Source organism: Arvicola amphibius, chromosome 6 (assembly GCF_903992535.2).
Source record: "Arvicola amphibius chromosome 6, mArvAmp1.2, whole genome shotgun sequence".
NCBI lineage: Eukaryota > Metazoa > Chordata > Mammalia > Rodentia > Cricetidae > Arvicola > Arvicola amphibius.
The window spans coordinates 127,481,880-127,509,137 of NC_052052.2; the positions used below are offsets into that span (position 1 = coordinate 127,481,880).

Sequence of the window (27,258 nt, forward strand, 5' to 3'; positions counted from 1 at the left end):
TCAAGGTGTACCACGTGATTGAAAGAAGCAGATGTCACCATTTATATGCAGACATTTCAGGAGACGGAGATAATATTCAACTATTTGTAGGTCAAGTTGCAGGCAGAGCGAAAACATATAAAGAGCAAAAACTTGAATTCTTTCATCAGTTGTCTGCAAAGATCCCAGAGGTGACCAGACTGGAGAGTCTTCATTTTCTTGGATTGCAGGATTAACCTATTGACCAGAAAGGACAGTTACTTAGTATCACTATTTGTGTTCATTTGAACTTTGCCCTTCTGAAGGCTGAATCATACTTAAACAAATACTATAAATGTGAAATTTCAGTTACAGGCATGGATTTCCATGTTAAACAATAGGGCACTATAAGTTATTTTATCATCTAGAAGCAAGACATATAAATATATATATATATATATATATATATATATATATATCTTTTTGTTTAAAGTTAAATTTAAAGTTAATTGTAATAAAACAGATAGAACATCAGGACTCTTGTAACTGAGCATAAACTCTGTTCAATGGACAATGGAAGTACTGTGATCGTTCTTTCACTTAAAAAGCATTTTGGCCAAGCTTGATTATGTTAAGAATATCTAATGCGGTACTTGAGGGTATTCCTATCAGCCCAGGACTTGCTGTATTTTTGTCTATCCTTTAATGAAGAAGCTGAAAACAAGGTTAGATGCCTAACTTTGTTCTTGCAGTGTTAAGTGTTTCAAAGTTTATCACTCACTACAAATATCACATTATCCATAAAACAGAAAATCAGAGGGCAAGAAGATTCCTCACCTTAGGTACTATCTTCATGATGTGCTCTAGAAAGATTTTGTGTTGGTCCTCAATGGCCTTGGCCATTGATAGGATAACATCAGGGACTCCTGGCATAGCACCGAGTTGCGTCACTTGATGTTTCAGAGGGTCTTTCCAGTCACGCAGTATAAGGAGTATCATATTCAAAAGGTCTTCAAACTATGTAACAGTTATTGAACAATAATTAAAATAAGCGAAATATAGGACTAGTTACACATGACTATTAATTAGGGAGCAGGAACTAACCCATCATCTGCAATTCTTATGGATAAGTGTGATTTTCTTGAGAGGAAAATGATGTAGCAATGTAAAAGTCAAAATATTCACCTGTAGTTTAAAAAAATGAAACAGCTTATCTAAATAATATTTTCTATAAACTATATTATTTAACATGTTCTGTTTTCTGTCTGAAATTCTACCATCTGCCTTCCTGGTAAGGCATTATATATTTGATTGTTTTGTTCATCCATGAGACAGACCCCCCCCACCGCCAAGGCTTTCTTGAACTGCAGAGGTGCTCACTAGACTAGAATCAGGAAGATAGATATTAACAGTTTCAACAGCAAATCACTTAAATCATATTCATGACATCAGTTAGAGAGGATGTTTGCAAAATGCTCATTATGAACTTTAGGATATTAATAGAAAGGTACCTTGTAGACAATCTGGCATTAATAAATATGGTTCTTTGGTCTACAACACTCCCTCCCCTTGTCTCTAACAAGTATCCTGAAGAACAATGGGGCTCGTTGCATGCATGGACACAACAGTTCAATTTTAACGCTTCAGTATATGTTAAGATTGTATTCGAACTACGTTAATTTCTTTTAACTAATATAGTGATAAGGAGAGCAAAGAGTAGAACAGTGTTCAATGGACACTGGCAGAAATGTGGGGAGTATTTGAAGGGAAGGAGCAGGTGAAAAGTTATACCAGTGGAGGTAGCTGGGGGAGTGTGAATAAGAGAGAGGATTTGAATTTGATGAAGTTCACAATTTCATTAAGACTGGGCTGGCTGATGATACAAGTTCCACAAAACATTTCAAAGCATTCATTTCCTTATCCAAGCTACAATTTGGGAGGATTTGAAGCAATGTCAATAAACTACTTTGTGACATTTCTACAATAGAGTAAGTCTTCAGAAGCATCATGTCCCCACCTTACCCTCCTTTTACTTGACTAATTATAAGTGATGCTTAAGTTAATAAACTGGAGGGTAAGTTATGGTCATGGGTAAGAAAGAAGCAGTCATAACAAAACTTAATCAGAACTGTTTGACTTCTCATCACAACAGAGGAAATGATTTCCTGTTGGGGAGCAGTAGACAGTATTTATAAGACTCCCTTGTCCAAGTACTTCTGGTTAAGACACGGAAGAAATTATAAAGTCAAGGATTTTGGCATTCAAATGTAAGAAGCAAATGTAGAACCAGGATATTTGGGATAGAAGAATTAGCTCAGTGGTCAATAATGACAGGCATATCAATGTGGAGACATTATTAATTTATAATAAAGACTAATGGCTTTGCATATCTTAACCATATACAGTGTTTTTTTTTTTAAAAAAAAAATAGGTGCTCAGTTTTGTTCAAAGTTTCCTACAGAATAATAAGTCAATTCTGAGTGGCAACACATTATTAAAATAAGATCTTTTTTTTTTTTGGTTGGGAGGCTTTGGGTGACCCCAGCTAAGACCCTAAACAATAGAAGAGAGGGTGCCTGAACTGGTCTTGTCCGGCTGATGACTATCTTAACATAGAACTTTTGTTCAACAACTGATGGAAACAGAGGCAAAGGCCTGAATCAGAGCACTGGACTGAGCTTCCAAAGTCCAGTTGAAGAGTGGGAGGAGTGAGAATATGAATAAAGAGGTCAAGACCATCATGGGTACACCCACTGAAACAGTTTACCTGAGCTAAAGGGAGCTCACCAACTCCAGCTGGACAGGGGAGGGAACAGCATAGGTCCAAACTAGTCCCTCTGAATGTATGTGACAGTTGTATGGCTGGGGCAGACTGTGGGGCCTATGGCAGTGGCATCAGGATTTATCCCTACTACTTGTACTAGCATTTTGGAACTTATTCTCTTTGGACAGATAACTTGCTCAGTCTAGATGTAGTAGGGAAGGCCTTGGACCTTCCCGAAAGCAATGTGCCTTACGCTCTCAGAGGAGTGGATGTGGGTAAGGTGGGGAGTTAGGTGGAGAGAAGGGTAGGAGAGGAGGGAGTGGAAACTGGGATTGGTATCTAAAATGAAAATATTTTCTTTTATAAAAAATTAATTAATTAATTAAAATTAAGATTTTTTTAAATGGTCAGTTTATAACAATCTAATACACTATTATGTAATATCTGATTTCCTTTGCAATTTATCAAGTATATACTGTGGTTTTTATTTCACTTGGCATTCCTGACTTTCTAATTACCACACCCCTGGCAGTGCTCATAGGAAGGTACACCATGGCAAAGTCAGGGGAGCAATTTAGCTGTTTAGATGAAATGCTGAAGAACGCACCAAGGTCTTCCTGAAGTCCTCGTCTGTGTTTGGAGATTCGATGGGAAGAGTGTGGCAGTGTTTTAAGACTTTATTCATTTTCATCTCCCCTTGCAAACTTAACATCTGAAAATGTTCAAGAGGAAATTAGAGTTAACTGATACTTAAAAATTGAAAAAGATGAACTAGCAACCATAATAGTAATATATTTAGTAGATGTGTAACTTTTACAAATAAGCATTGCATGAAATCTACAATTAAAAGAGTAACTCTTTTACTTAATATTCCATTTAAGTCAGTAACTTCATTTGACTTTTCATCTAAGTTTCTAATATCCCATCCTTTTTCCTATTTAGCATTTTATTGTTCTGTCACTAGTCCTAAAATTTACTATATAATGTAAAGATAACCCCTAAATATGGTAAAGGTAAAAACGTGGAACATTTTAAACAGCATTTTTCATTGTGATTTTAGCATGTCATAGTAAATATGTATCATTATTAATTAATTTCTTGTTTGGTATTAGTACAAACTCATTTTTAAAACTAGGCATTATATAAACTATCCATTTTTTTGTTTCCAGTGAATATATACACCTATACCATTCAAGGACTATCATAAATCATGAATGAAATTGTATCAATTGTAACAAAATTAAACATAAAAAAACATTTTAGGAAATACTAAGCAATGATGAAGTTCAAAATAAGATACTAATTAAGGTTAAATATTACTGAATACATAATCAAAATTATTTTCTTTCTAAAATCTTTACAATTTTTCCATAAATATAAACATTAAAAAGTAAAGCATAAATTTGAGAATAACTTGAACAGTCATTTTATCCATTGCAAAACATAATCCCAGAAGTTCTCCCATTTTCATTCTGCTTACAGTGGCTGAGGCTTCCTTCACCCTTGACCTGTGCAGGTATTTTATTGGAATTGGTTCTTGCTGCTTTCTTATGAAAGTTACAGTGCAATCATTAGCATGGGTGCTTTTTGGAGAAGAGAGAAGTCAGTCAAGATACTTACAATTTCATTGAATATTTCGGAAGAGTACTTGTTGTGGAACTAAAACAGAATGGAGCAATGAAAGAAAATGTGTGAGTAAACATCACGTACACATTTTCTTGCAAATGTAGGGATGCATGTTCTGGGTACCCCTGTTATTGAAGCCTTGTCAATTGTCTCCTTCTTGATTGACCTTTACACAGATAATACAATCCCTTTTCACCTCTAACTCCGTCCTCCCTTGAATAAACTCATGCACTGGAAACCTTTAAAAAAAAGATTTCTAGATGGAGGGGTTTTCGAGAACAGAATATATCTATTTCCTTTCATGACTCTTCTGAGTTTAGATTAGTTCTATTCATTCTATTCAGGTCCCAATAATACACCTTTTTCCTCTATAATGTTTAATGTGTTATAACTGAAGATGCCTTGGATACTGGCCTGCTGCAAATAACATAAGCAAGTCCAAGTTCTTCAGCAGTTACATCTTCTAGGTTTTTAGGTCATGACTGCAAATTTAGGAAAAGTTATTCTTATATGTGTGTTTTTCGAAAAGTTACATAGAGGCAAATAATCCTTCCTTCCTTCCTCCCTTCCTTCCTTCCTTCCTCCCTCCCTCCCTCCCTCCCTCCCTCCCTCCCTCCCTCCCTTCCTCCCTTCCTTCCTTCCTTCCTTCCTTCCTTCCTTCCTTCCTTCCTTCCTTCCTTCCTTCCTTTCTTTCTTGCAATGGTGTTCTGCCTGTATGTATCAGTGTGAGAGTATCTCAGACCTAAGGAACTTACAGAGAGCTGTGAGCCTCCATGTGGATGTTAGGAATTAAACCTGGGTCCTCTGGAAGAGTGTTTTGAATCACTGAGCTACAACTCCAGTTTTAAATAAAACTATTTAATTTAATTAAAACTATTGAAAGTTTTTACAAGTCTTTGAGATATCATGAAACTGCAACATTCTCCTTGTTGCACTTTAAGTACTGTAGACTTTCTTGTAAATTTTAAAGGCATATTAGGAACAGGTTGCATTATGTTTCCTATTAAACTATAGTGCAATGAATTCGTCATCTGGGAGGTTCCTTTTGAGAAAATGTTGGGGTTAGTGAGGTACTTACAAATTCTAGGCGCATGTCTGTAGCAAGATCACTGATGTTCTCAGCCAGTATAATGGCATTTTCCAACAGATCTTTGAGGGACACTTCACTAAGGCCAGCGTCACTGATATTCATGGGCGCAGAGGCCATCCCCTCCCACAGGAGGAGGTTTGACAGCAACAGCATCGGGAAAGTCCCTGCTATGCAGAAACAAAGCTCTGCTGAGAACTCTTCATTTGAGGTTATCAACAGTGACAATATCTCTGCCTGACGTCCTCCCTGGTATGATCTGCACTGTAAAACTGTGCTAGGGAATAAACTTCTTCCACTGTAAAAACGTAACTGAGAAACTAATAATAATTAACACATACAGTTTAAGAGTTTGATGACTTCTCACCATTTTGGATTCCTATCAAATATGATTCCGAAATTTCCAAACATTTAAAGCTTATATTAATTGTGAGTGAGTGGAAACCATTCTCTTTAGGAGGTTGATTTTCAGCTGTCACTCTCTGAAAAACCTTGTCCTGCACTCCTTAGAAACCTTTTATTTTTACAAGGACAGCACAACACCTTCTACTGTGTCTTACTGCTTCGTAGGGATAAACACATGCCTGCCTGTTGCTCAATCCTAAGGAGGAAGAGAACCATGTCATAAAAAGGATTTTGTATGCTTACTTTCACTCATGCATGGTAATAAACTCATTCAACATTTCCTCAAAGCTTGCAGTTGGTTTCTCTGTGAACTTGCTGTTTACAGTAATCCTATGAATAGAAAACCCTGTGTAATATCATCAAACTATCTTGAAAAAAGGGAAGCCTTATAAGTATAATTGATATTTCATAGGGTTTTCATTTTAATATATTGCCTGAAAGAGAAGGTTCAATGCCAACACTATTGAAATCCTGTCATATGTGTATATTTCTTATGTACATATCCTATGTACTTTGGGATCTCATGTGGAAGGAAGCAAGTCTTGGTGCCAAGTATCAGCAGAAGCTGTTATTTGTAAATAACAAGTTTTGCCTTTGAGCACATGGACCAGAAAACCCCACTAATCTTCATTTATTTACTTTCCTTACCTATAAAACAACCACCTTTCAATTTTGATGTTTTAACTATGACAAGTATTGAGTCCATGTTTTTATTTTCAAAGATAAACAGAAACAATTCTATATAGATAATTCCTATTAAATACAAAAAACTCATGCTGCTTCCCCCAATTAATTTTATGCACCTCATATATTTATGTTTAGAATAGGTGCACATACTGCTTTTCAATTTATCATCTACAGAATTTTAGCAGTCTAAAAGGAGTGCTAGGATCCAATAACTTTAGGTTTTATTTCATATAATCCAATTTATGCTATTGCAAATGATTTACTTAAAAATAGTAAGAAAAAGTGCAAATATTAGCAAATTTTACATTTTTAAAATGGTATTTTACTTAAACTAAATTTTCAAAACTTTACAGATTCATCTCCTAAACTTGTATACACTGTTCTCAAATAGAAAATATTATTTAATTCATTCTATTCAAGCTAGAACATGATACATTCTTCATTCTACATGTCCCATATACTGAACCCACAGGCTCATGTGGTTCCATCAAATGTCTCAATATCTGAATTTTGATTTTTTGAGATAGATCATTACATTCTCTAGTCTCTCCTGACGATTCAAGCTTGTTTAGACACATCATGATTTCTACTACAAAGTGTTAGTAATATTCATATTCTTTACTTCAGTCACCTAAAATAATGCAAAATGTTTCTAGATGCTGCTACATGACTCCAGGCTACATTACTCCTCTTTGGGAAATACAGATCCATAAACACACTTTGCATTTACTTCTAAAATAACGATTAGAAAGTATTTCTCAGATTCATTGGACTTTACTTTTCTTGGCTAAGTATTAATGTCCTTCATTCCTTGTAAGAAAAGTACAACACCGGAGAAGTAAACTCTCCCAACAAGTTGTGCAATATAATGCATTGCTTAAGCTCATTGGGAGGAGGAGAATAAACAGTTACTTACAGGAGCATGGTTGAGTCAAAGTCAGTGGCATCACTGCTAAGTCCCACCACGGCTTAGCTGTTGACTCGGGGAAGACGCTTCACTGGAGTCCTGCCTCCGACCAACTCTCCATCTCTTTATATAGTCTATCATAGCATTCCTGAGGCTGCACACAGGTAGCCTGAAAAGGAAGCATCGTATCATTTATCATTATTTGTTCCCCTCAGGGGTATAAACAGTTTCGTTACCATGAGCGTGGCTTCTAGTTCTACGTGCACTGCTTATCTTAGTTTTAGGTTTGGAGGAAAACACAAATTATACAAATTATGTTAGGAGTAACCACAGCCATCTCTTCCTCATAAAGACTGATAGCAGTTTCAGACACTAGGTAAATAGCTATCTCATGGACTTTCTGAATTCTCCTTCAGATTCTTAAATATATTGATCATTTCTCCTGAAATGTTCAATGAATCTTGGATGGAGGTCATAAATAATTCACTGATTTGTAGAATTTGAACACATGGCAACGGCATACTGAACAGTTTTACCCACATAAATCTTTGACGACATCCAAGGTATGTTGTGAAATGTTTGATTTTCCGTATTAGGCACATAAGGGTGTCTAATATTTAAATGCAGATGTCAAGGAGGCTGTTTTGGTAGAGCAATTAAATTAATTTAAACAAACAATGTCAAAAGCCTTCATTTTTGGAACCGAGAACCTCTCCAGTCACAGACTTTTTAGCCAGGTTTACAAACATTAGCTCAGTGTGCAGAACTGGGATTAGAGCTAATTGTAACTTATTTAACTAAACTATAACGTATTTACTGTGACAGTCATACCAGCAGAGAATTAGTCAAAACATCTGCCTTAGTTTGTTAATTACCTTGACTTGTACTCACCGGGTTCTTTCCTCACATTTCATATTACTCTTCCATCCCATTACAAGTTCAATTTCTTCTTCTTATGCAATCAGAACATATACTATCTCACTTTATTATCTCTAGTTTGTGATTCAGTTCCCATCCAATACTCCAACAACAGCCAGTTTTACATAGATGGCCACCAGGGACTCACTGTTGAATAGCTCATAAGAAGCAAACTAACATGGCCTTGGGATTCTTTAGAAACCCTGTGGTTTGTCCAAGTACATTTTTCAACCCTGCCTGGTGCAGTACATTCTTTCAGCTTCTTGACTGTCTTTCCTTTTCTTCTAAAAGTTTCTCCAAGTCTGTAGGACATTAGATCTTATCTCTAAACAATCCTTACCAATGAAACCATTACAGATTATAACCAAAACTGTTTAAGGCCCAGTGTTCCCTGCTGCCAACAAATACAATAGAACTTTTTAATAGAACTCAGCATCAATTGGAATCCTTCAAAACAACACTAACCACAAGACAAAAAGTTAACACCTCACAATAAATAATAAAATGATCTGTTTCTTTCATTTGTTTCTTCCATAAAATGATGTTGCTTACAATAAAGTTTCTTTCAGGAAATGCCCTATTTTGATCGAGAAAATATGGAGTTGTTTAACTAGTATTCTCTCTCAATTTATTCGAGGTAGGATCACCAAGGAGACTATGATTGTTAGATTAGGACTGATCAAGGGTGGTAGGCATGTGACACAGGGTACTTAGGGTTTTATGGGCAGTGAAAATTCTTGTCATGGAAGATTCTATCTACAGATCTATTCTCCTGCAGCTTCAAGTTGGAATTGCCACTGGAGGTTGGTGTGGCTTTATCATGAGAGGTGGATGTTCTACATGGGAAATGGGAAGTTCTTTAGTGTGTGAGTCCTCACCATCTATTGGGCTCCCTTGTCAGAAGCCTCCTGGCTCCTAGCATCCTGTATACGGCATCTATCAAGATTTCTTCTCACTTTAAGCTTTTGTGCTATTAGCCCATCAGTGATCCAAATGGTGAAAAGGAGCCCATCCTGCTTGAGACCTTGGCAGCATTGCACAAGTGGCACTAATTTTACAGGAATGGAAGATAGAAGAATGACAGTACCCTTTACATTTACCACAAGGTTGCTGAGATCCCCTGGAGCCAGGCAATGTGGGACAGGTTTGTAGTCCCTGTAAGGAAGTTTGAAAGGCCATTGTGTGAGACAATGAAGATGGCACTAGAGTTGCCATAGAGATATCAGAGTATCAGACATGTAAAATCCATTATACACTCCACTGAGTAAAACCTAAAGGCATGGTAAAACTAGACAATGAAGATTCTGTGTGTTATAGGCAACAGGTTTGGAGGAGATTGGCTACTCAAGCTCTTTAGAGATAGTGACTCCATCATAAGATTTGCTACCAGACATGACAAAACAGCAAATCTGGTGCCTGCTCTGATGGGTTGCAGTATTTTCCCAAGCAGGTAATCCTTGATATTCCCCATTCCTCAATTTTGGAATGTCATTATTCCTTGGTTATGTGATAAATTAAAACTGTATTTTGGATTTTATTTTAAAGGATCTCACAATTGAGAGATTGTTTCAAGTCTCAAAACAGGCACTTGACTTATAAACAGTATTCATATTGTGAAAGAATACAATTAATATAAACGTACTCAATATGTTTGCTTTAAGACACATTCATGAGTTTATGAGGAAATGATGCATAAAGCCATCAAGTTTGAGGCATGATTTGAGTCATGTTGATAAGAGTCGTTTGTGTCACTTAATATCAAATGTCAGCTTTATATGCACAAGAGTCATCTAGCAAACAATCCTCTGGGGATGATAATAAGGGAGATTCTATACTTGGTTATCATTGATCCACCATAACTGTGGACATCACCACTCCATGCACTGTGGCAAAGACTGAATTTTGAAGGACAAAAGAAGTAACGAACAAAAAAACCTGTCAATCTCAGCCTTATTACTGACTGTAAAAGCAATGAAGCAAGCCATCTCATCTTCCCTGCCATGATTAACTGTGTTCCCTATCAATGTTAGTCACAATAAAGTCTTTCTTGCTACATAATTTTGAAACAAGAATTAGGGAAAAAAAATCACGGTGTATTCCTAGAGACAAAGTCACCAGAAAGCCAGGTTGTCTCCATTTTCTATTACACATTTTGTATTAGAAGACTTTGTGGGCTATTATTTTATTTACAGATTTCAAGGGTTATAAACTCCTCAACAATTGTAGGTCTGGCAGTTGTTGATGTTAGGTCCATCCGTTTAACTGTTGAGGTGTAGAAGATTTTCAACACCTTTTTGTAAGCATTCTTGATTTTCCAGTTCCTCACAGCTGACAAACTCACAAATTTTTGAAGTGTAAAGGTTACAGACATTTAAAGGTGAGACGGCGATGCTTCCCTTTAAAGTATCTCTCCCCCAGTCAGGGAGTCAGCATAGATCACATTTATAGGAGAAAACACTTCCCAGGTTCTCGGTGACAGAGAATGTCGTGTAAATTGGATTTGTGAAGTGGTAAAGCAGTCAAGATGGGCTGAAAAAATTAAAGGCAGAAAAGGGGTCACTCAAAGAATAATAAGACAAGAATTATTCTGACCTCAAAGCCATGTTCTTTGGAAAAGTTAAAAGCATGTCAGGTGTTATGTTCCTGTGTAGGTCAAGGTCTTAACAAGCGTTCACTGATGGGGGAAGAGATGCAAATGGTAGCCTCCTGTTGATTTATAAAATGCTGGGGTTTGGTGAAAGAAAATCAATCTATAATATACCTGACTTCATTTGGATCACTGATAGCAGTGGGTGGATTTAACTATAGAGTTACAAACAAGAAAATAATTTAGCATTTCCTAAATTGGGTGATTGTTCTGACCCAGGTATCATATGGTATGCCTTTTTTTTTTCTAGGAGAAGAAAAATACGCACCTGGTGGAATCACTCCTGTGCTATAGATGCATACCAGAACTGAAGAGTCGTGATGGAAGGTACAAAATCTAAGTCTAACTTAGACTTTTGGAATATTGATAGTCTTGGGAGGGGGGGGGGGGTGGAAAACTTTCATTTATCACTGTTTCTGTATAGAAGATAGGTCTGACCAATGAACATGCAGTGGTCACAAGGCAGTCTAGAGAACATTCTAAGGAAGCTGATGTGGCATATGCAATTTGGCTTTATTGAATGTGGATGGTTTCATATATTAGGCTAGGGTCCTGAGTGGAGAGAAGTGCTGTGCAGACAGGTGAATCTAATGGCCTTACAGGAGAAGTTTAGGTGGTTCAGAGAAACAAACAACCTCATCCAGACTCTCATTTGGAAAATAGTAAAGTAATCTAGATGGAATGAGAAAAAAATCAGGAAAATAGTCAAACCCACAAGAATTTTAGAAGATTGGTGATATGATAAGGTAGAATTGATATGAAAATATTTAAAGAGAGTCCAATATGGTGCCTGTGTGCATGTATAAGAGTATATTGCTTAGAGTATTGTTCTCTAAAGAGACAGAATACAGATTTTGGATATGGCACAAATGTGGAAGCAGAACTTAGGGTTGGTTGGGAATCACTCAGTATAGTTTTGCTACTAATGGTCAGCGTTGCCTGTATGTGAGGATCACAGAACATCCTAAAGACCCATTATTAAGTTGTAGTTTTGTTACTCTATCAGTATCTTGCTGAATCTTCTACTTAGTTGTATCTTCTAAGCGAATATTAACTCATGGAATTACTGACATGCCGTGGGCAGTAGCGAATGGATCTGGAGACAAAAACATGAAGGAAAAAAAAAAAAACATTGAGCCGGGCGGTGGTGGCGCACGCCTTTAATCCCAGCACTTGGGAGGCAGAGGCAGGCAGATCTCTGAGTTCGAGGCCAGCCAGGTCTACAAGAGCTAGTTCCAGGACAGGCACTAGAAACTACAGGGAAACCCTGTCTCAAAAAAACCAAAAAACAACAACAACAACAACAAAAAAAAAAAACATTGAACTTGAGTAGGGGTGAGGAAACAACCCAAGCACAGCAGATGTAGTCTGTTTTCCAATGCAGCAAACTCTGTTGCATGGATGATCTGGCACGACACAGGATGTAAATATAACTAACTTTTACCTCAGGGTGGCAAATGTAAGTTAAACTTAGGGTTTGCATCAAATTTGGTAGTGGGCATTCTTTATTTATCTCTGGACAATGTCAACAGAAAAATGTATTTGGTAAAGAAGGAGAGTGATCATTAACCAGCATGGAAAAAAAATACAGAGGACAATCTAAAGTGAAACAGCTGCTTATATGTAATTAGTCCTGTCCCCCAACTTCCCTGATCTGTCTTATCAGAACGAGATACCTCCCATCTAGCTGTCAAAATGAACCGACAGAAGTGTCCTAAGGTAAAAGAACGTATAGTACCATGAGGAACTAAAGTTGTAGTTCATCAATTATAATTTATCAATTAATATATCAAATAAACTCCAGGGCGGATCTCATGCCATTCAGAAGCCAGTAAGAGCAAAATATACTAAACAGGATTTTGTTTTATTTTGTTTTATTTGACTTGACATTGTTGGACTAATTTATTTTCTTTAGTTTATTTGTTTTGATTTTCATTTTTTTGTCTTGTTTTGTTTTGATTATGTAGCATGAATTCTAGTTGGTCTTAAAAATAAAAAGCCAGAGTCAGATAGAGGGGTAAATGCTGATAAATCAGAGAAGCAGACAGGCACCACTAGGGAGTTCTTTTACTTCTACCAATGCTCAGACCAAAGAGGTGATCCTGTGCTCAGACTGCATCTGCCTCCTCCATACTTCAGACTGCAACGAGTTCCTCTCTTCTCCTTTCTTATATCCTTCTTTCTGCCCAGTGATATCACTCCTGTCTCCGCCTCCCTAGTGCTGGGGTTAAAAGCATGTGCCATCACTTCCCTATTCCCAAGTGCTGGCATTAAAGGTGTGTGCCACAATTCCCTAGCGTCTAGTGACTTAACTCTGCTCTCTGATCTTTAGGCAATCTTTCTCTGTTAAAACGCAAACAAAATATTTTTGTTCTTAATGATGATTTTTTTAGAGTGAGAGATTAATAAATTCATGTTGAGTGGGTAGAGAAATCGAGATATTCTGGAAGGAGTTAGGGGAAGAGAAAATATGATTAAAACAAACTGTGTGAAAAAAATTGATACAAAATAGTACAAATTAAATTTTTTTCAGTACTCTAACAGCACTAACAATATTCAAATTCCGAAGTATCTTGAAGCAATCTTAACTCTGAGGTCCTAAGAAATCTAAAAAAGATATAAACTGGTGTTCAATGGCAAGAAGTAACATTACCACTCCAAAAGAAAACAGTGGAGATTTAACCAGGATTCATAGGATAAAAGCAAGACTGAAGTCCTTCAGGATGACTAACATATCCTGAAGCTTCATATCTGTAATTGAGGGCTTCTGTTGGAATCTCAGCTCAAAAATATTAGGGTAGTATTTCTACCAAATATTGAAGCCCATGGTCTACATAACCTGGATTGGAGCCGGCTCTACTGCAAGCCTGCTATCTCATCAGCTGACCTCCCCTGGGCCTGGCATCTCCAACACACTTGTGCCTGGACTCTCACTTGCACAACTTGAGGACATTCTTCTAGAGGCTCTTGACTATGCTCTGCATCACTTATTCTCAGTGTAAAAGTAGAACCATGAAACAAGTTTTCCAATCAACCATGCTGAACCAGTAAGGCTGGCCCTCTTTGGATCATATTCTCATATGTAATTCTAGATGTGTTCACTTTGATAATGAATAGAAACCAAAATTAATACATTACAAAACACTAAATAAGGTATCAACTCCTATATATTTAGTTGTTTCCAAAGTTTTTCCTTGTAAGAAGCAAGCTAAACAAGCAAAGAGAACTTTCCAAAATTTCTTATAAGAGACTATAATTTTATTATGGATTGTTTAGACACTGACCTAGTGCCATCAAAATTATATTATAGGGCAGCTACAGTGGACCCCTAAACACCTTGTCAAACATATTCAATGGTTTCATTTATAATGGGCATCCACTTTCTTATATATTGGATAAGCATGTAAGAAAGTAAAATTATATAAGTTGAGAAGTTGAAGAACACCATGCATAGTAGAAACAGGTAACACCAGAATGGATGATTGAAAAATCCTAATGTTACCTTCAAAACTTTTGTTTGAATTGTCAGCCAGTAATGCATCTCCAGCCTCCTTGCTAGAAGCATTGATGCCAGTGAATGTCATAACTAGAATGTAGAATATGCTACTTGTTCATCCTACACGATATAGAGAGTCTGGATCAAATTCAAGTTCCCACAGTGCTAAATGGCATTTGTACTCTCCAGATACATTTACAGTTGTTTCTTGTGTCGAGTATCAATATGGGATATGCTCAGTCAAATATAAATCAATACCAAGCCAAAAAAGATTTATCCATCAATCCAATAGTGGAAAAACTGCTGTTAGTACAAAAAAAAGCCACAACTACTTTCTACTTTCCTAGTAAATTTAAGCTCAACTCTCCAGGACAGGATTCATTGTTTGATACTGTCAGTCAGGCTGAAAACTTGTAGCTAGGGATGTGATCTCCAGTAGAGAGGCCTTGGCAGTTATTTAATTAAATGGATGTGATGTCCTTACTAATAGCCTTCTAAGCATGTGTTTTTGCATCTATATATTTCAACTCTTATCTGCGCCCATAGATATTGGCTAAGACAGGTAAGGGTTAACCCACTTGGAAATAGTGTCTGTTGTTATGGGTTGGTTAGCTGAATAAATAGAAAACAATGAAATACTTATGTCAATGTACCCAAGATTCCCTAAACATTGCCAAACAGGTGCCAGCTTACTTGCCTGAAATAAAAGGCAAAGTTACTGATTATTTTCTTCTATGCTTAAAATCCTCCTCGGTCTTCATGGATCAGAAATGATTGTGGTCATCTAAAAAGTCACATAGCCCTATGCTTGCTCTGGATATAGGCTAAACAATGTAGAAATAACTATGTCACTAGCCACAGTGATTAGGCTGTTTATGACCTCTGGGGGCAGTAAACGGACTAGCAACTGAAATTCCAGACATTGCTTCCCCTGCCTTCTAGCAGAACGTAGCCTAGGAGATTCTGCGCTGTACTGTACAGAAGGTGGAAAGTTACTTGAAAGCAGAAGTGCAGTGGAACAGATTCCCCGAGCTAAGCTGTAGTAGGCCTTACCAGAGATGACACTGCCCTGCTTCAACCATGCTTCTTTAAGACACTTCTTACTCATGTTATAAATAAGCCTAAACATTGTATTATTCTTCCAAGTTGGGTATAGACAGTTGACATCTACAGTGTCATTATTGCTGTAGATGAGATTAGTGGTGTTTGTTCACACCCAACCCAACGAAGCAAAACCAGAGAGGGCTAAGGAGTCTGTCCTTTCCAGCCTCGAATCTAGAAAACAACACTCTTGGATCAGAGATTCTCAAAAAGGATTTTTCTTTAGCTGGGAATATGTAGCAATGTCTAGAAACCCTTTTCAATATAAAAAAAAAAAAAGACCTGATTTAGAAAAGGGTGTGTTGCCTCTCTTTAATAATTTCAAGCCAGAGAAGCCAGAGATTTGTCCTCAAAATGTTATCTTCACTGGATTGGTCAAGAGGAAGGAATTATTCAACTCACAAAGAAGGTAACATATTCAGGATCCAGGGCCTCCTCTATGCGATTTTCATCTTTAAGACTAATATAGACAAAGCTTGAAACTGTGTGTCTAATGAATCCTTGATAATTAACTTCAACTAAAACAATGTATCAACAAAATCACAAAGTATTAGTATGTACCTTTATTTACTTAATAATATTTCCAAGAAAGCAATTAGTAACAACCATAAATCATATTATAGGCAGTAGGAAACCAATGAGACTAGTCAAATTGCAATCACCTTACACTATGAAAATCTTTCAGAAGATAAACGGATGTAATTATATTTGCATATTTTACATACAGTTATGTATCTATTATGCATAAGATAATTTTGGAAAAGCACTTTTATTTTGAAAATTTACACCAATCATACGTATTACATGGCACCAGTTTTTAAATGTTGCCTTTGAAAGTGTTTTGGATATATTTAGCCCTTTTGAGAATGTGGGTTAAGTGTTTTCTAGGCATATAGCTTACATCTTCCACTCCTATATTATAACAAAATTAGTTTCAAATTAGTGTCACTAACAGAGATAGATCTTTCAACTTAATTCGCCTTCTGAGGAGTATAAATTATGGGCATGTTAAATTTTTTTTCATGAAATGAACAGGAAATTGTTGAAACCAACACTGAAGTTTGTCATAAAATAAAAAGTATTTATTATTCAGAGCAAGGGGAGTAAACAAAATCAACTTACTGGAGCCCGTGTTATCATGTTAACATTCTATTGCTCTTTTGTGTCAACACGGAACTTCAAGTGAGGTAAAAGGTCCCTAATGTGGTCTTTTTGTCTCCTCAAACTTATTAATGGAACCATGAAAATCAAATGATTCTTCATGTCATTTCATTGTAGTTTCATAGCAATAAGGAAAATTAAGGCTATTCACAAGGCGATCATAAAAGAGTTAGAGAACACACTTGAATCTCTAGGCAAAGGTACAAATTATTGAGGTTGTAGTCATGAATTGGAAATTCGAAGCAATAGCAAAACATCTTTTTTTCCAGATCCTGGGTTCTTTATCTGCAGAATTAGTAAACAAGCAATCATGTGTTGATTCACATCAGGAATGAAGATAAAGTTAATGGAATAAGTGAGCTGTCTTTGTTACGTCTTAGACAATGAGTAGAAACAAATAGTGTCCTACTTCTTAAAGTCATTTGAAGGCATCAAGGCATTAAACTCTGAAGGGAGTGACATGAATAAACACTGCCTCAAGTTAAGTTAGACTCCAAATGTTTGGAGATGCGGAAGCACTGTCAGGAGCAAGGCAAATATTGGAGGGTGCCATGCAAACCTCCAACTATCAATCTGTGAAAACTTCACTAATTTTATACAATAAAAGATATTCATGACTCCATACATCTAAAAACTGCAAAGTTGAGTAAGCAAAAAAGGGCCATTGACTGGAGAGTGACCAGTGACATAGTGACTCTGATAACGTTCGAGAACTAGAGAGTTTCTCTTTTTCTTTTCCAGGGACCCTAAATCTATTGCTGGTGCCCAGCCTGCTAGTGTGAGAGAATTTCCAGTTGACAATAAGGAATTGCTACTCTAGTCTCTTCTCTCCAGTTTTTCCAATGTTCCTTACTACCTCCAAACTTCATTACCCCACCTTCTTTGACTATGGTTCTTATATGTTTATTTACATAAAGATATATGAATACAAGCTGCTGAGTCCATTTAGTTTTTCCTCACATGTATGTCTGTTTAGGCTTGATCACAGAGGATCAGACATCCTATAAAGACCTTTGTATTTCCCTCAGTCATGGTGAGATGTCCCCCGGTGTTGTCTCTGTGCTTGTCTTGCTTAGGTTGGTGAGGTCATGGACCATAGAGGAGAACCTCCTAATGTGCTATTCCTCAGTTAGTATAATTCCCAACTGCATTCTAAAACCTAAGCTTGCATCCACAGATAAGTGTAGCTTCGCTGATCATCAAAGCATGTTTCTGCAGTAGATGATGACCATCAAAGAAATCTTCAACTGGTCAAAATGCAGAGAACAACTGACTATCAGTTGCCCAATCTTAACTGATAAATATTCAATAAAACTCCTACACCTAAGACTCAAGAAAATTGTAGAAGTGGGGAGGGAGCAGCAAGATTGTAAAAGGAAGAACAAGAAATCTTAAGATTGTGTCTATTAAATATGACAGGGGCTTGTACCCATAAAACCTCCACAGTTGAGTCTTCTTACTTTTCCTGGACTTCTGTTCCTTTGTCTTTGTGGTAATTAGGTTAAGGATTAGAAGACATTGGAAAAAATCCTCACAGACTTATAAGCTATTACTTAAGATTTATTATCGACTAATGGTGAAATGTTCTACCATTTAAAATATTCTCTATATACATAGCAACTTGTTACAGAAATTTGATCTGTTCCTTAAGACTAGGGATGATTTCATTTGAGTAGTGTTCTTAGCTGTTACTGTGATCATCTCAATCTTTAAACTATGTCAGAATATCACACATGAAAAAAATATCTTAGTCCCTTAATTGTCATTTGAATGATGAGTTCATGAAAATGCTAACTTACTCTCATATATTAAGTTCTTGTCTCATCTAAATCAGGAGGCTATGATAAAATGAGATAATATCTTATTACTAAGATATCAATGTTTCAATAACATCAAACATTTGTACTGCTTTCCACTTAACGTTCTTCCGTTAAATTCTGAATGTTTCTGCATAGTATATTGCATAGATTAGGCTAAAAAATCTTGTAATGAATATTATTTCAATTTGAGGAAATTTTTGTCAACAATTTTTGTCAAATGTTTATCTACCCAAAGAATGCTTCCTCCTACTATCTTCATCCTAGAGAGACACTTGCTTAACCATGTTCATTTTTACTCTATTTATAATAGCCCCAAATAGTAAACATTTAAATGTACTTCAATGGATTAGTAAATAAAAGTGTGGCATATTTATACATTGGACTGACTTCAGCTATTAAAAATGAACTCATGAGATTTCTGTTATAAGAATGAAAGTAGAAAAAAAGTCATCCTGAATGAGTAACTCAGAGCTAGAAAGACAAATATTGTATGTGGCAGTTAAGTCATTGATAAGCAAGCTACAATCTATATAATCATATAAATTAAGTAGCTAGTAAGAGATCAGGAGGAAGAGATAGATCTCCCTGGGAAAAAGAAATGGAATAGTATGGATGGATGGGACAGAGTGGAAAGGGGCTGGAATGGGAGGATCAAACGGAGAAGGGGAGGGAAAAGAGACACATGGGAGAGGGACAGTTAAGACTAAGAGCTTTTTGGAGAATTATATTGAAATCAAATACTGTAGAAACTTTTCATAATACATACACATATGAAGGTGATTTAAGTGAAATTGCCAAATAACAGGGAAGACAGTCCAAACTGGAAATTTATAATTATCAAATAAAGATTTTAGTGCCAGGAACAGGTTACATATAATAAAGTTCTTAGCCAAAGGGAGCCCATAGGAACTCCCAACCAATCCAAGATATTTCTAAGGGTATAAGTGGCTCTGCATAAACTGACAGTAGGGTCCTATCACTGAAGATAATATCTACAGAACTTACTGAATACAGAAAAGCCAATGGAGGAGACTGCAAACCAGAGAGTGTTACCTTTTTATTCCTTTTTCAGTTCTTAAAAATTTGGCCAATAAACTTGTGCAGCCTCATTCCAGTTAAATTATCAATTTCTTTACTTTTGACTTTTTTTTGACAGGGATTAATACATGTTATGAATATCTCATGGTAATTCAATCTAAAATTTCCATTTCTAGCCCAGACCAATTAAGACATTGCAAAATAGTTCTCTAAATAAATTACTAAATTTTTCTAGGACTAGAAGACACTTGTCCTAATTTGCTTTATCTTACTATGATAAACACTGTAACCAAAAAATCAACTTAGGAAGAAAAAGTGTATTTCATCTTCTAGCTCGTAGCATTCAAGGAAGCTAATGCAGAAACTCAAAGTAAAAATATCGACGGAGTAACTAAAGCAAAGAGAGTGAAGGAATGCTATTTACTGCTTTCTTCAAGGCTAACGTTTAGTTACCTTTCCTATACAACTCAGGACAATCCACACAGCGTTGCCACTTTCAATAGTGGGCTGAGTCCTCATCCACCAGTTATCACTCAAGAACATGTCCTATAGACGTGCCCAAAGGTTGGATGGAAGCAATTGCTCACCTGAGCTTCCCTCCTCCCAGATGTCTCTAGATTATGTCAAGTTGAAAAAATTAACCCGCATATTCAGTATTTGAGAACCATTGATCTGATAGTGTATTATGGGAATTTGTTTACAAAACAATGTATTAAGATCATGTTGACAGTGGGTAGATCATATATATCCATTACTATGTTAAAACTTATTTCCCCCAGTCCCATTTACCCTGGGACTTTTATCATGAGTGCAACTTGGATTTTATCAAAAGTTTCTCAACATTCATGGTGATGATCATTTATTTTTGTTTCTTTAAGCCCATTTTTATTACATTTATTGACTTAAGCATGTTGAGCTATCCCTGAACCTAATTTGATGATGTTCTTTTTGATCAGTGCCTACATTCAGTTTGCAAGTATTTCATTAAGGATTTTTGCATATACATTCACCAGAGATACTGACATCTAGTTTTGTTTTGTTGTTGCTGTGTCTGTAAATGGTTTTAGTTTTCCAGCAATACTGACTTCATAGGAGTTTGGGAGGTTTTATTTCTGTTTCTTTTTTAAAAAAAAATAATTTAAGACATATTGGTTGTAGATCTTTGAAAGGCTGGTAGAATTTTGTTGTGAATACATTTTGTTGTTTAATTAAAATGTTTTATGTTTGTTTATATATTTAGTCATTAAATGTTTATAAGTTTGTGTAAAACAATAACAATTAAATAAAACTAAGTCATGAGTTTGAGAGGGCATCCGAACTGTGAGGACTGGAGGTTGTGAATTCGACAGAAATGTGGAAGGAGTTGGATGGAGAAGGAAGGGTCAACAAAATTTTAGTTAAAGATAAAATAAGAATTTTATAAAGCATTAATTAGAGTTTCTCAGCTGTACCAGGCTTTACTAATCCATATGAGACAAATATCTATTGACTGTAGCTAGGACAGCAATGCTACTCAAAAAAGAAATGATTTAAATCAGTACTAGCCACTAATGCAGCAAAGTTACTTGCAGGCACTTAGGGGAAGACCGATCAACTTAGATCAGCTGAATTGAGGACAGCTGTTTTTCTGATGAGTCCCACCACATCTTGGCAGCTGCCTGGTGAAACTTGCTGAAGTCCTACTTTCAGGTAACTTTTCACCTCCAGCCCTCACGCCATCCCCAGGGCCACATGCTGTAGGGAAGGGTTGGGGAACAGGGAAGGACGTGAAAATCTCTGACTCTTTCCGGGAGATGGTGTCAGAGGCTCTTATCAGCACACCTCACCTAGTCATTTTTGGAATGGTTTTGGACAGGGACAACCCCTGACACGGGTCACTGTGATAATGTGAATCACCACAACCTCTGCTCCATGGAGACTGGCGTCACTTCCATCCCCTAAGAAATTAACTGCGGCCCCGAATTCCTGACTTCCTCGAGGCACTTTCGTCATTCCCTTCCCTCTTCTGAAATGTTCTCTGTGTCTTAGATGGGGGGGAGGGGGTCACATATTATTTAATTGCATTTTCTGAGCATTCAAAGACAATGTCATAGCAGCCATTACACATTCGGAGCAATTTAACTTGTAGTCTTGCCAATACCCACAAAACACTGTAAATTGTTTGACTCTACATAGTAGACAAAGAAGAATAGTAATGTACAGTGAAAATACACATATTGGAAAACATATTTCTAAGCAAACAAGTTGATTTGACCAAAAAACACCAAAGGCCTTCCTGATGTCATATAGAACATTCCTACGACAAATCTTAAGCAAGATATACAGTAACAAACATTGGTTCTGACTGTGGCACAGGATTAAATCTAACCCAAATATATATATGACTGCAGCTGTTACAGCTGTGCCACTCTGAGTCTATACTTGCTACTTGGCTTGGGAATTGCCTTAACTTGGACTGAGCCTGCTCCTTAGTGAAACTGCACAGCAGGAGCCAGCAAGCTGGAGCTGTGTAAGTCAAGAGTCATTATGGGATTTTCTACACCAGTACCAGTAAGATCTCTCCTTTTCAGTCAATGGGAACATAAGGCTGTTCACTCCATACATTTACTACCATTCGCATCCAACATGCTGGCAATAGTCTATGTCCATGGATGGCCAATGGGGTCTCCCTATTGAACAGTCATAGAAAACCTGTGGGAGGCTACTAGGGAACTAGGAATCAGAAAGATCCTTGTTGGGCAGAAAGACAAGGAAGAGTCTCCCGGTAAAACAAAGTACTTTTTATTTAAATATTTAAGACAACTGACTTTAAATGCCTTCACTCCTTCTAAGTCAAAGATTCAATGAAATTTTTTTGCATGCCAGAGAAACTGATCAGAAGGATTCTCTATTGAGAACCAAACAGCTCACCATTTTTGTTTGGATTGTGTTATCCCCTTTGATAGCCCAATCGGTCAAGTATGAGGGAGAAAGATAACTCATCTCAGTCCCACAGATAAAATCCTGAGACTCAGTACCATTTCTGATCCCCTTCTCATCCTGGAGAGTCTCTGCGTGCTTTGTTCTGTTTGTGATACTTTGTCTTTCATGCTGTTTTATCCTTTTAGATGGTGGGGAACATAAATCCTTTCTTGCAACCCAAGGTGACATCATCCTGATGGCATCAATTTGAGGCCTCACCTGTCCAGAATTTCATGGTCAGTACTTTTTTAGCCAAACTTGAGAGGCATCAGAGACAGAACTGCTTTTTGATTTGTTTTCAAATGGGGCTCCTCAGCCCAAAATAGCATGGCTGAAGTCTCATACTGGTAGGCTTGCTTTTCATTTTCTCTTTGATAATCTAGCAAGGAAAAGTCCCCCTAGACACCTTCTTTTATAACTCTAGTATCTAAGAGCCAAATAATTCTTTCAAACAGATTTTCTGAAATACCTAGAGGTTGATATAATCCTTCTTGGAGCCATTTGCTGACAACTTCATGCAAGGCAACTTTGTTAATTTTACCCTTGACAATATTAAATTTTATATTTTTAGCTTTGTAATAGTGCTCTTTTCCAATTATCAGTGGGGGTTCCTATCAAACTCTCTCCTTCCCTGTTTCACCTTGTCTGTTTGAATTCAAATCAAAAGGATCATTTGCAAGGTACTTAAGAATACACAGAAGATTTCAAGCAATTCAAACTGAACAAGAGCAATGGATTATTTGACAAAGTTTACATTACTATAGGTAGGGGTGGGAAGGTCATCACTAACCTTGTTAACATAAAAATGTGTGTAAAGTATATTTTGGTTGGCTCTCCTGCATGTACACTGTTACGTGGGTCCCTTCAAGATAAGATGGAAAGTTATTTTCATTAGATTATTGTCAGGGCTGTTATTATCATGATATGTATTTTTGCAGATGCTACATGAGGTATTGGAAATAAACCAAAGGATAACCAGGCTAAAATCCACAGCTCCAGAGAATCTACATCCTCAATCCAGTAATTTATGGAACCAGATTCAGAGATTCGAAACCAAGCATCAGGCCAAAATCTGAGAATCCAGTCAAAGAGAGAGAAGAGGCATATCTTGATAGAGGGAGCCATTATGGGGATAAGGAGAAACCTGATGTGAGAGAAATTCTCAGGAATCCATAAAGATGACCCCAGCTTAGACTACTAGCAATAGAGGAGAGGGTCTCTGAAAGGGCCTTCCCCTAGAATTAAATTAGTGACTACCCTAATTGTCATTATAGAACCTACATCCAGTAACTAATAGAAGCAGATGCAGTGACCCAAAGCCAAACACTGTCGGACTGACCTCCTGGAGTTGAGTTGAGGAGAGGGAGGTGGGATCAGATGAACAAGGGGGAATCAAGAGCATGATGATCAAAGCCACACAGACAGCTGACCAGAGCTTGTGGGAGCTCGTAGACTTTGGACTGACAGCTGGGAAACCTGCGTGAGATCAAACTAGACCCTCTGAATGTGGGTAACTGTTATGTAACTTGATCTGTTGAGGTGGCCCCTGGCAGTCGCACAGGAACTAGACTGAGTTCCCAGGGTCCTGAAGAGGAGCAGAAGGAGGGAGAACATGAGAAAGACCGTGAGGGAACCTTCATCTGGCGATGGATGGAGATAAAGACAGAGCCACACATTGGTGCACCGAACTGAGTGCCCAAGGTCCAAATGAGGAGCAGACGGAAGGAAAGCATGAGCAAGGAAGTCTGGACTGCGAGGAGCGCTCCCACCCACTGAGATGGTGGGGCTGATCCATTCGGACCTTATCAAGCCCAGCTGGACTGGGACTGAAAAAGCATGAGATAAAACCTGTCTCCCTGAACATGGCAGACAATGAGGACTGCTGAGAAGCCAAGGACAATGACATGGGATTTGGACCCTACTACCCATACTGGCTTTGGGGGTCCTGGCCTGTTTGGATGCTCACCTTCCTAGACCTGGATCGAGGGGGGGAGGAACTTCGACTTCCCATAGGGCAGGGAACCCTTACTGCTCTCTGGACAGGAGAGGGAGGGGGAGTGAAGGAGGGAGGAGGGTAATTGAGAGGTGGGGAGGAGGCGGAAATTTTTAATAAAAAAAAAATTTTAAATTAAAAAAAATTTAGGATAAAATAAATTTTTGAAGAGTAAAAACTAACAGATTAGTATTAAGACAGAATAAAAAAAAAGTACCTATTCCAGGTGCATGAACTGGCTTTTTAGAGTGACTTGTTTCTGCCCAAAGAAAGCTTCAACCCCTCTGAGGAGTGGATGGGGGATTGGAAGGAGGGAGGTGGGGGTGGGAGAAGGGGAGGAAGACTTGGTACTGCCTTAAGTTGGTATACCAAACCATGTTAACTCCCAAGAATGACCTCACCCCCTCTGAAGAGTGGATGGAGGACTGGAAGGAAGGAGGTGGAGTGGGAGGAGGGGAGGAAGCAGGAACTGGGGTCAGCATGTAAAAGGAAAAGTAAATTTTTAAATAAAAAATATGCAAAAAAGAAAGAAAAAACCCTCACATATGCACCCAGATGTTTGGGTTTTAGTTAGTTCACGATGGAGTCAAGTTGACAGTCAAGAATAACCAAACCATCACACTACCCCTCTTCCATTATAATACTTGAGAATTTGGAGAAGAGGTTGCAATATAGATGTCCTCTTAGTGGTTTAGGAGTTCCCATGTCCTTATTTTTTGTATTCAACACTTTGTGAATCTTTATATTACTTGCCATCTATTATAAAATGTTCCTCCTGTGGTGTGGGTTGCGTGCTCCACTAATGTATGCATGTAAGGATAGGTATCTGGGGAAACTGTTTAATATTGTGTCCATTTAGCACAGCAATAGCACTGGATTCTCTCACAGGGCCTAGGACCTGCCTTGTGATAGGTTCTTGGCCCAGTTAACAATAGCAGAAAAAAAAATTCTGTTTTGTGGAGCAATCCAAGCAGAAAGTACCTGGTTCTCGCTTCATGCTGATGCTGCTGTTGCATCAATGGGCACATCTTGGCACTTGCATCACTATTGTGGCTCATTATTGTAGTCCACAGGGTTCATATCTGAGTGATTCTGTTGACTGCTTTTGTTCCCCAGTAGCATGTATAACATCTTGCAGCACTTTGGAGCTTGCTGGTAGGGATGAAGCTTAGTGCCTGTTTGATCTCCCTATGTTCCATGACTCAGGCAATGGGGCTCTTCAGCAATATGGTCTTCCTATCAAGCTCTGGAGCGTAACTGACTGCAATGACAGTAAGCAGATTTGTTTGGATTACCTGTGGACTAAGCTGACAAACAATTGAATGGTAGGTAACCCACACCTGGCGCTGTGCTCGTTTTTGATTGCCTGTGATATCTGGGAGAGGCATTACCCTGCAATATGAGTGTATTCCATTTAAGTAGTTTTGTATGTGTGTATTTTGGGAATATTCTATAGCAGTGGATTTTCATGAGGCTTTTTCAAAGGTTCTTAGTTGTATTTATCCTGCTCTTCCACCTCAAGAGCCTTTTTAGTTTCCTGACTTCTAGTTGCTCCATCTTAAACACACAAATCAAAAGATTCAAAGTCAGGGTTCCTATGTGAGAGAGATCTTAATCTGGGTTGATTATTAGCAACTTTATCTATTTACCAGTAAGTTTCATAATTTTATTTATTTTTTTATGGTTTATTTTTTTTATATTTAAAAATTTCCATCTCCTTCCCTCCTCCTCCCCCCTCCCTCCCCTCCTCCTCCCCCTTCCCTCCCCTCCTTCTCCCCCTTCCCTCCCCTCCCCTCCACCCATACCTCCTCTCCCTCCTTCTCAAGGCCAAGGAGCCATCAGGGTTCCCCACTCTATGCTAAGACCAAGGTCCTCCCAACTCCCCCCAGGTCCAGGAAGGTGATCGATCAAGCTGAGAAGGCTCCCACAGAGCCCGTCCATGCAGAAGAATCAGAGCCCAACGCCATTGTCCTTTGCTTCTCAGTCAGCCCCCGCTGTTGGCCACATTCAGAGAGACAGGTTTGGTCGCATGATCAATCAGTCCCATTCCAACTGGAGTTGGTGATCTCCCATTAGTTCTGTCCCACCGTCTCGATGAGTGAACGCACCCCTCTCGTTCCTGACTTTCTCCCTCAAGTTCTCGCTCCTTCTGCTCCTCATCAGGACCTTGGGAGCTTAGTCCAGTGCTCCAATGTGGGGCTCAGTCACCTTCCCCATCTGTCGCCAGCTGGAGGTTCCCTCACGGTCCTGACTTTCTTTTTCATGTTCTCTCTCCTTCTGCTCCTCATCAGGACCTTGGGAGCTCAGTCCGGTGCTCCAATGTGGGGCTCTGTCATTTTCTTCATCTATCGTCAGGTGGAGGTTCTATGGTGATATGCAAGAAATTCATCAGTATGTCTATAGGACAGTAAGTTTCATAATTTTATTTCTCTGTAGAGGTGACTAAAATCCCATCATGTATGTGCACCGCATCTAATTACCCATTCCTAAGTGGATGGACATTTAGACTGCTCCCATTCCCGACTACTGTGAATAGCGAAGCGATGAACATGGATGAAGAATTATCTCTGTGATAAGATGTAAAGTCCTGTTGATATACATACCCAAGAGTCACATAGCTGAGCCAAGCAGTAAATCTGTTTCTAGATGAGTCAGGAACCTCCACACTGATTTGCGGAATGGCTGGAGC

General features: G+C 37.9%; 1 protein-coding gene across 1 annotated transcript; it reads right to left on the reverse strand.

The window, feature by feature from the left end:
- On the reverse strand, positions 1 to 25,627 carry LOC119817113 (prolactin-7D1-like). Its single transcript, XM_042055329.1, has 4 exons — positions 25,551 to 25,627; positions 5,427 to 5,733; positions 796 to 975; positions 1 to 216 (listed from the first exon to the last, which is right to left on the reverse strand). Exons 1-4 carry the CDS (start codon positions 25,625 to 25,627, stop codon positions 1 to 3), a joined length of 780 nt encoding a protein of 259 aa, XP_041911263.1.
- Between the last annotated feature and the right edge of the window lie 1,631 nt (positions 25,628 to 27,258).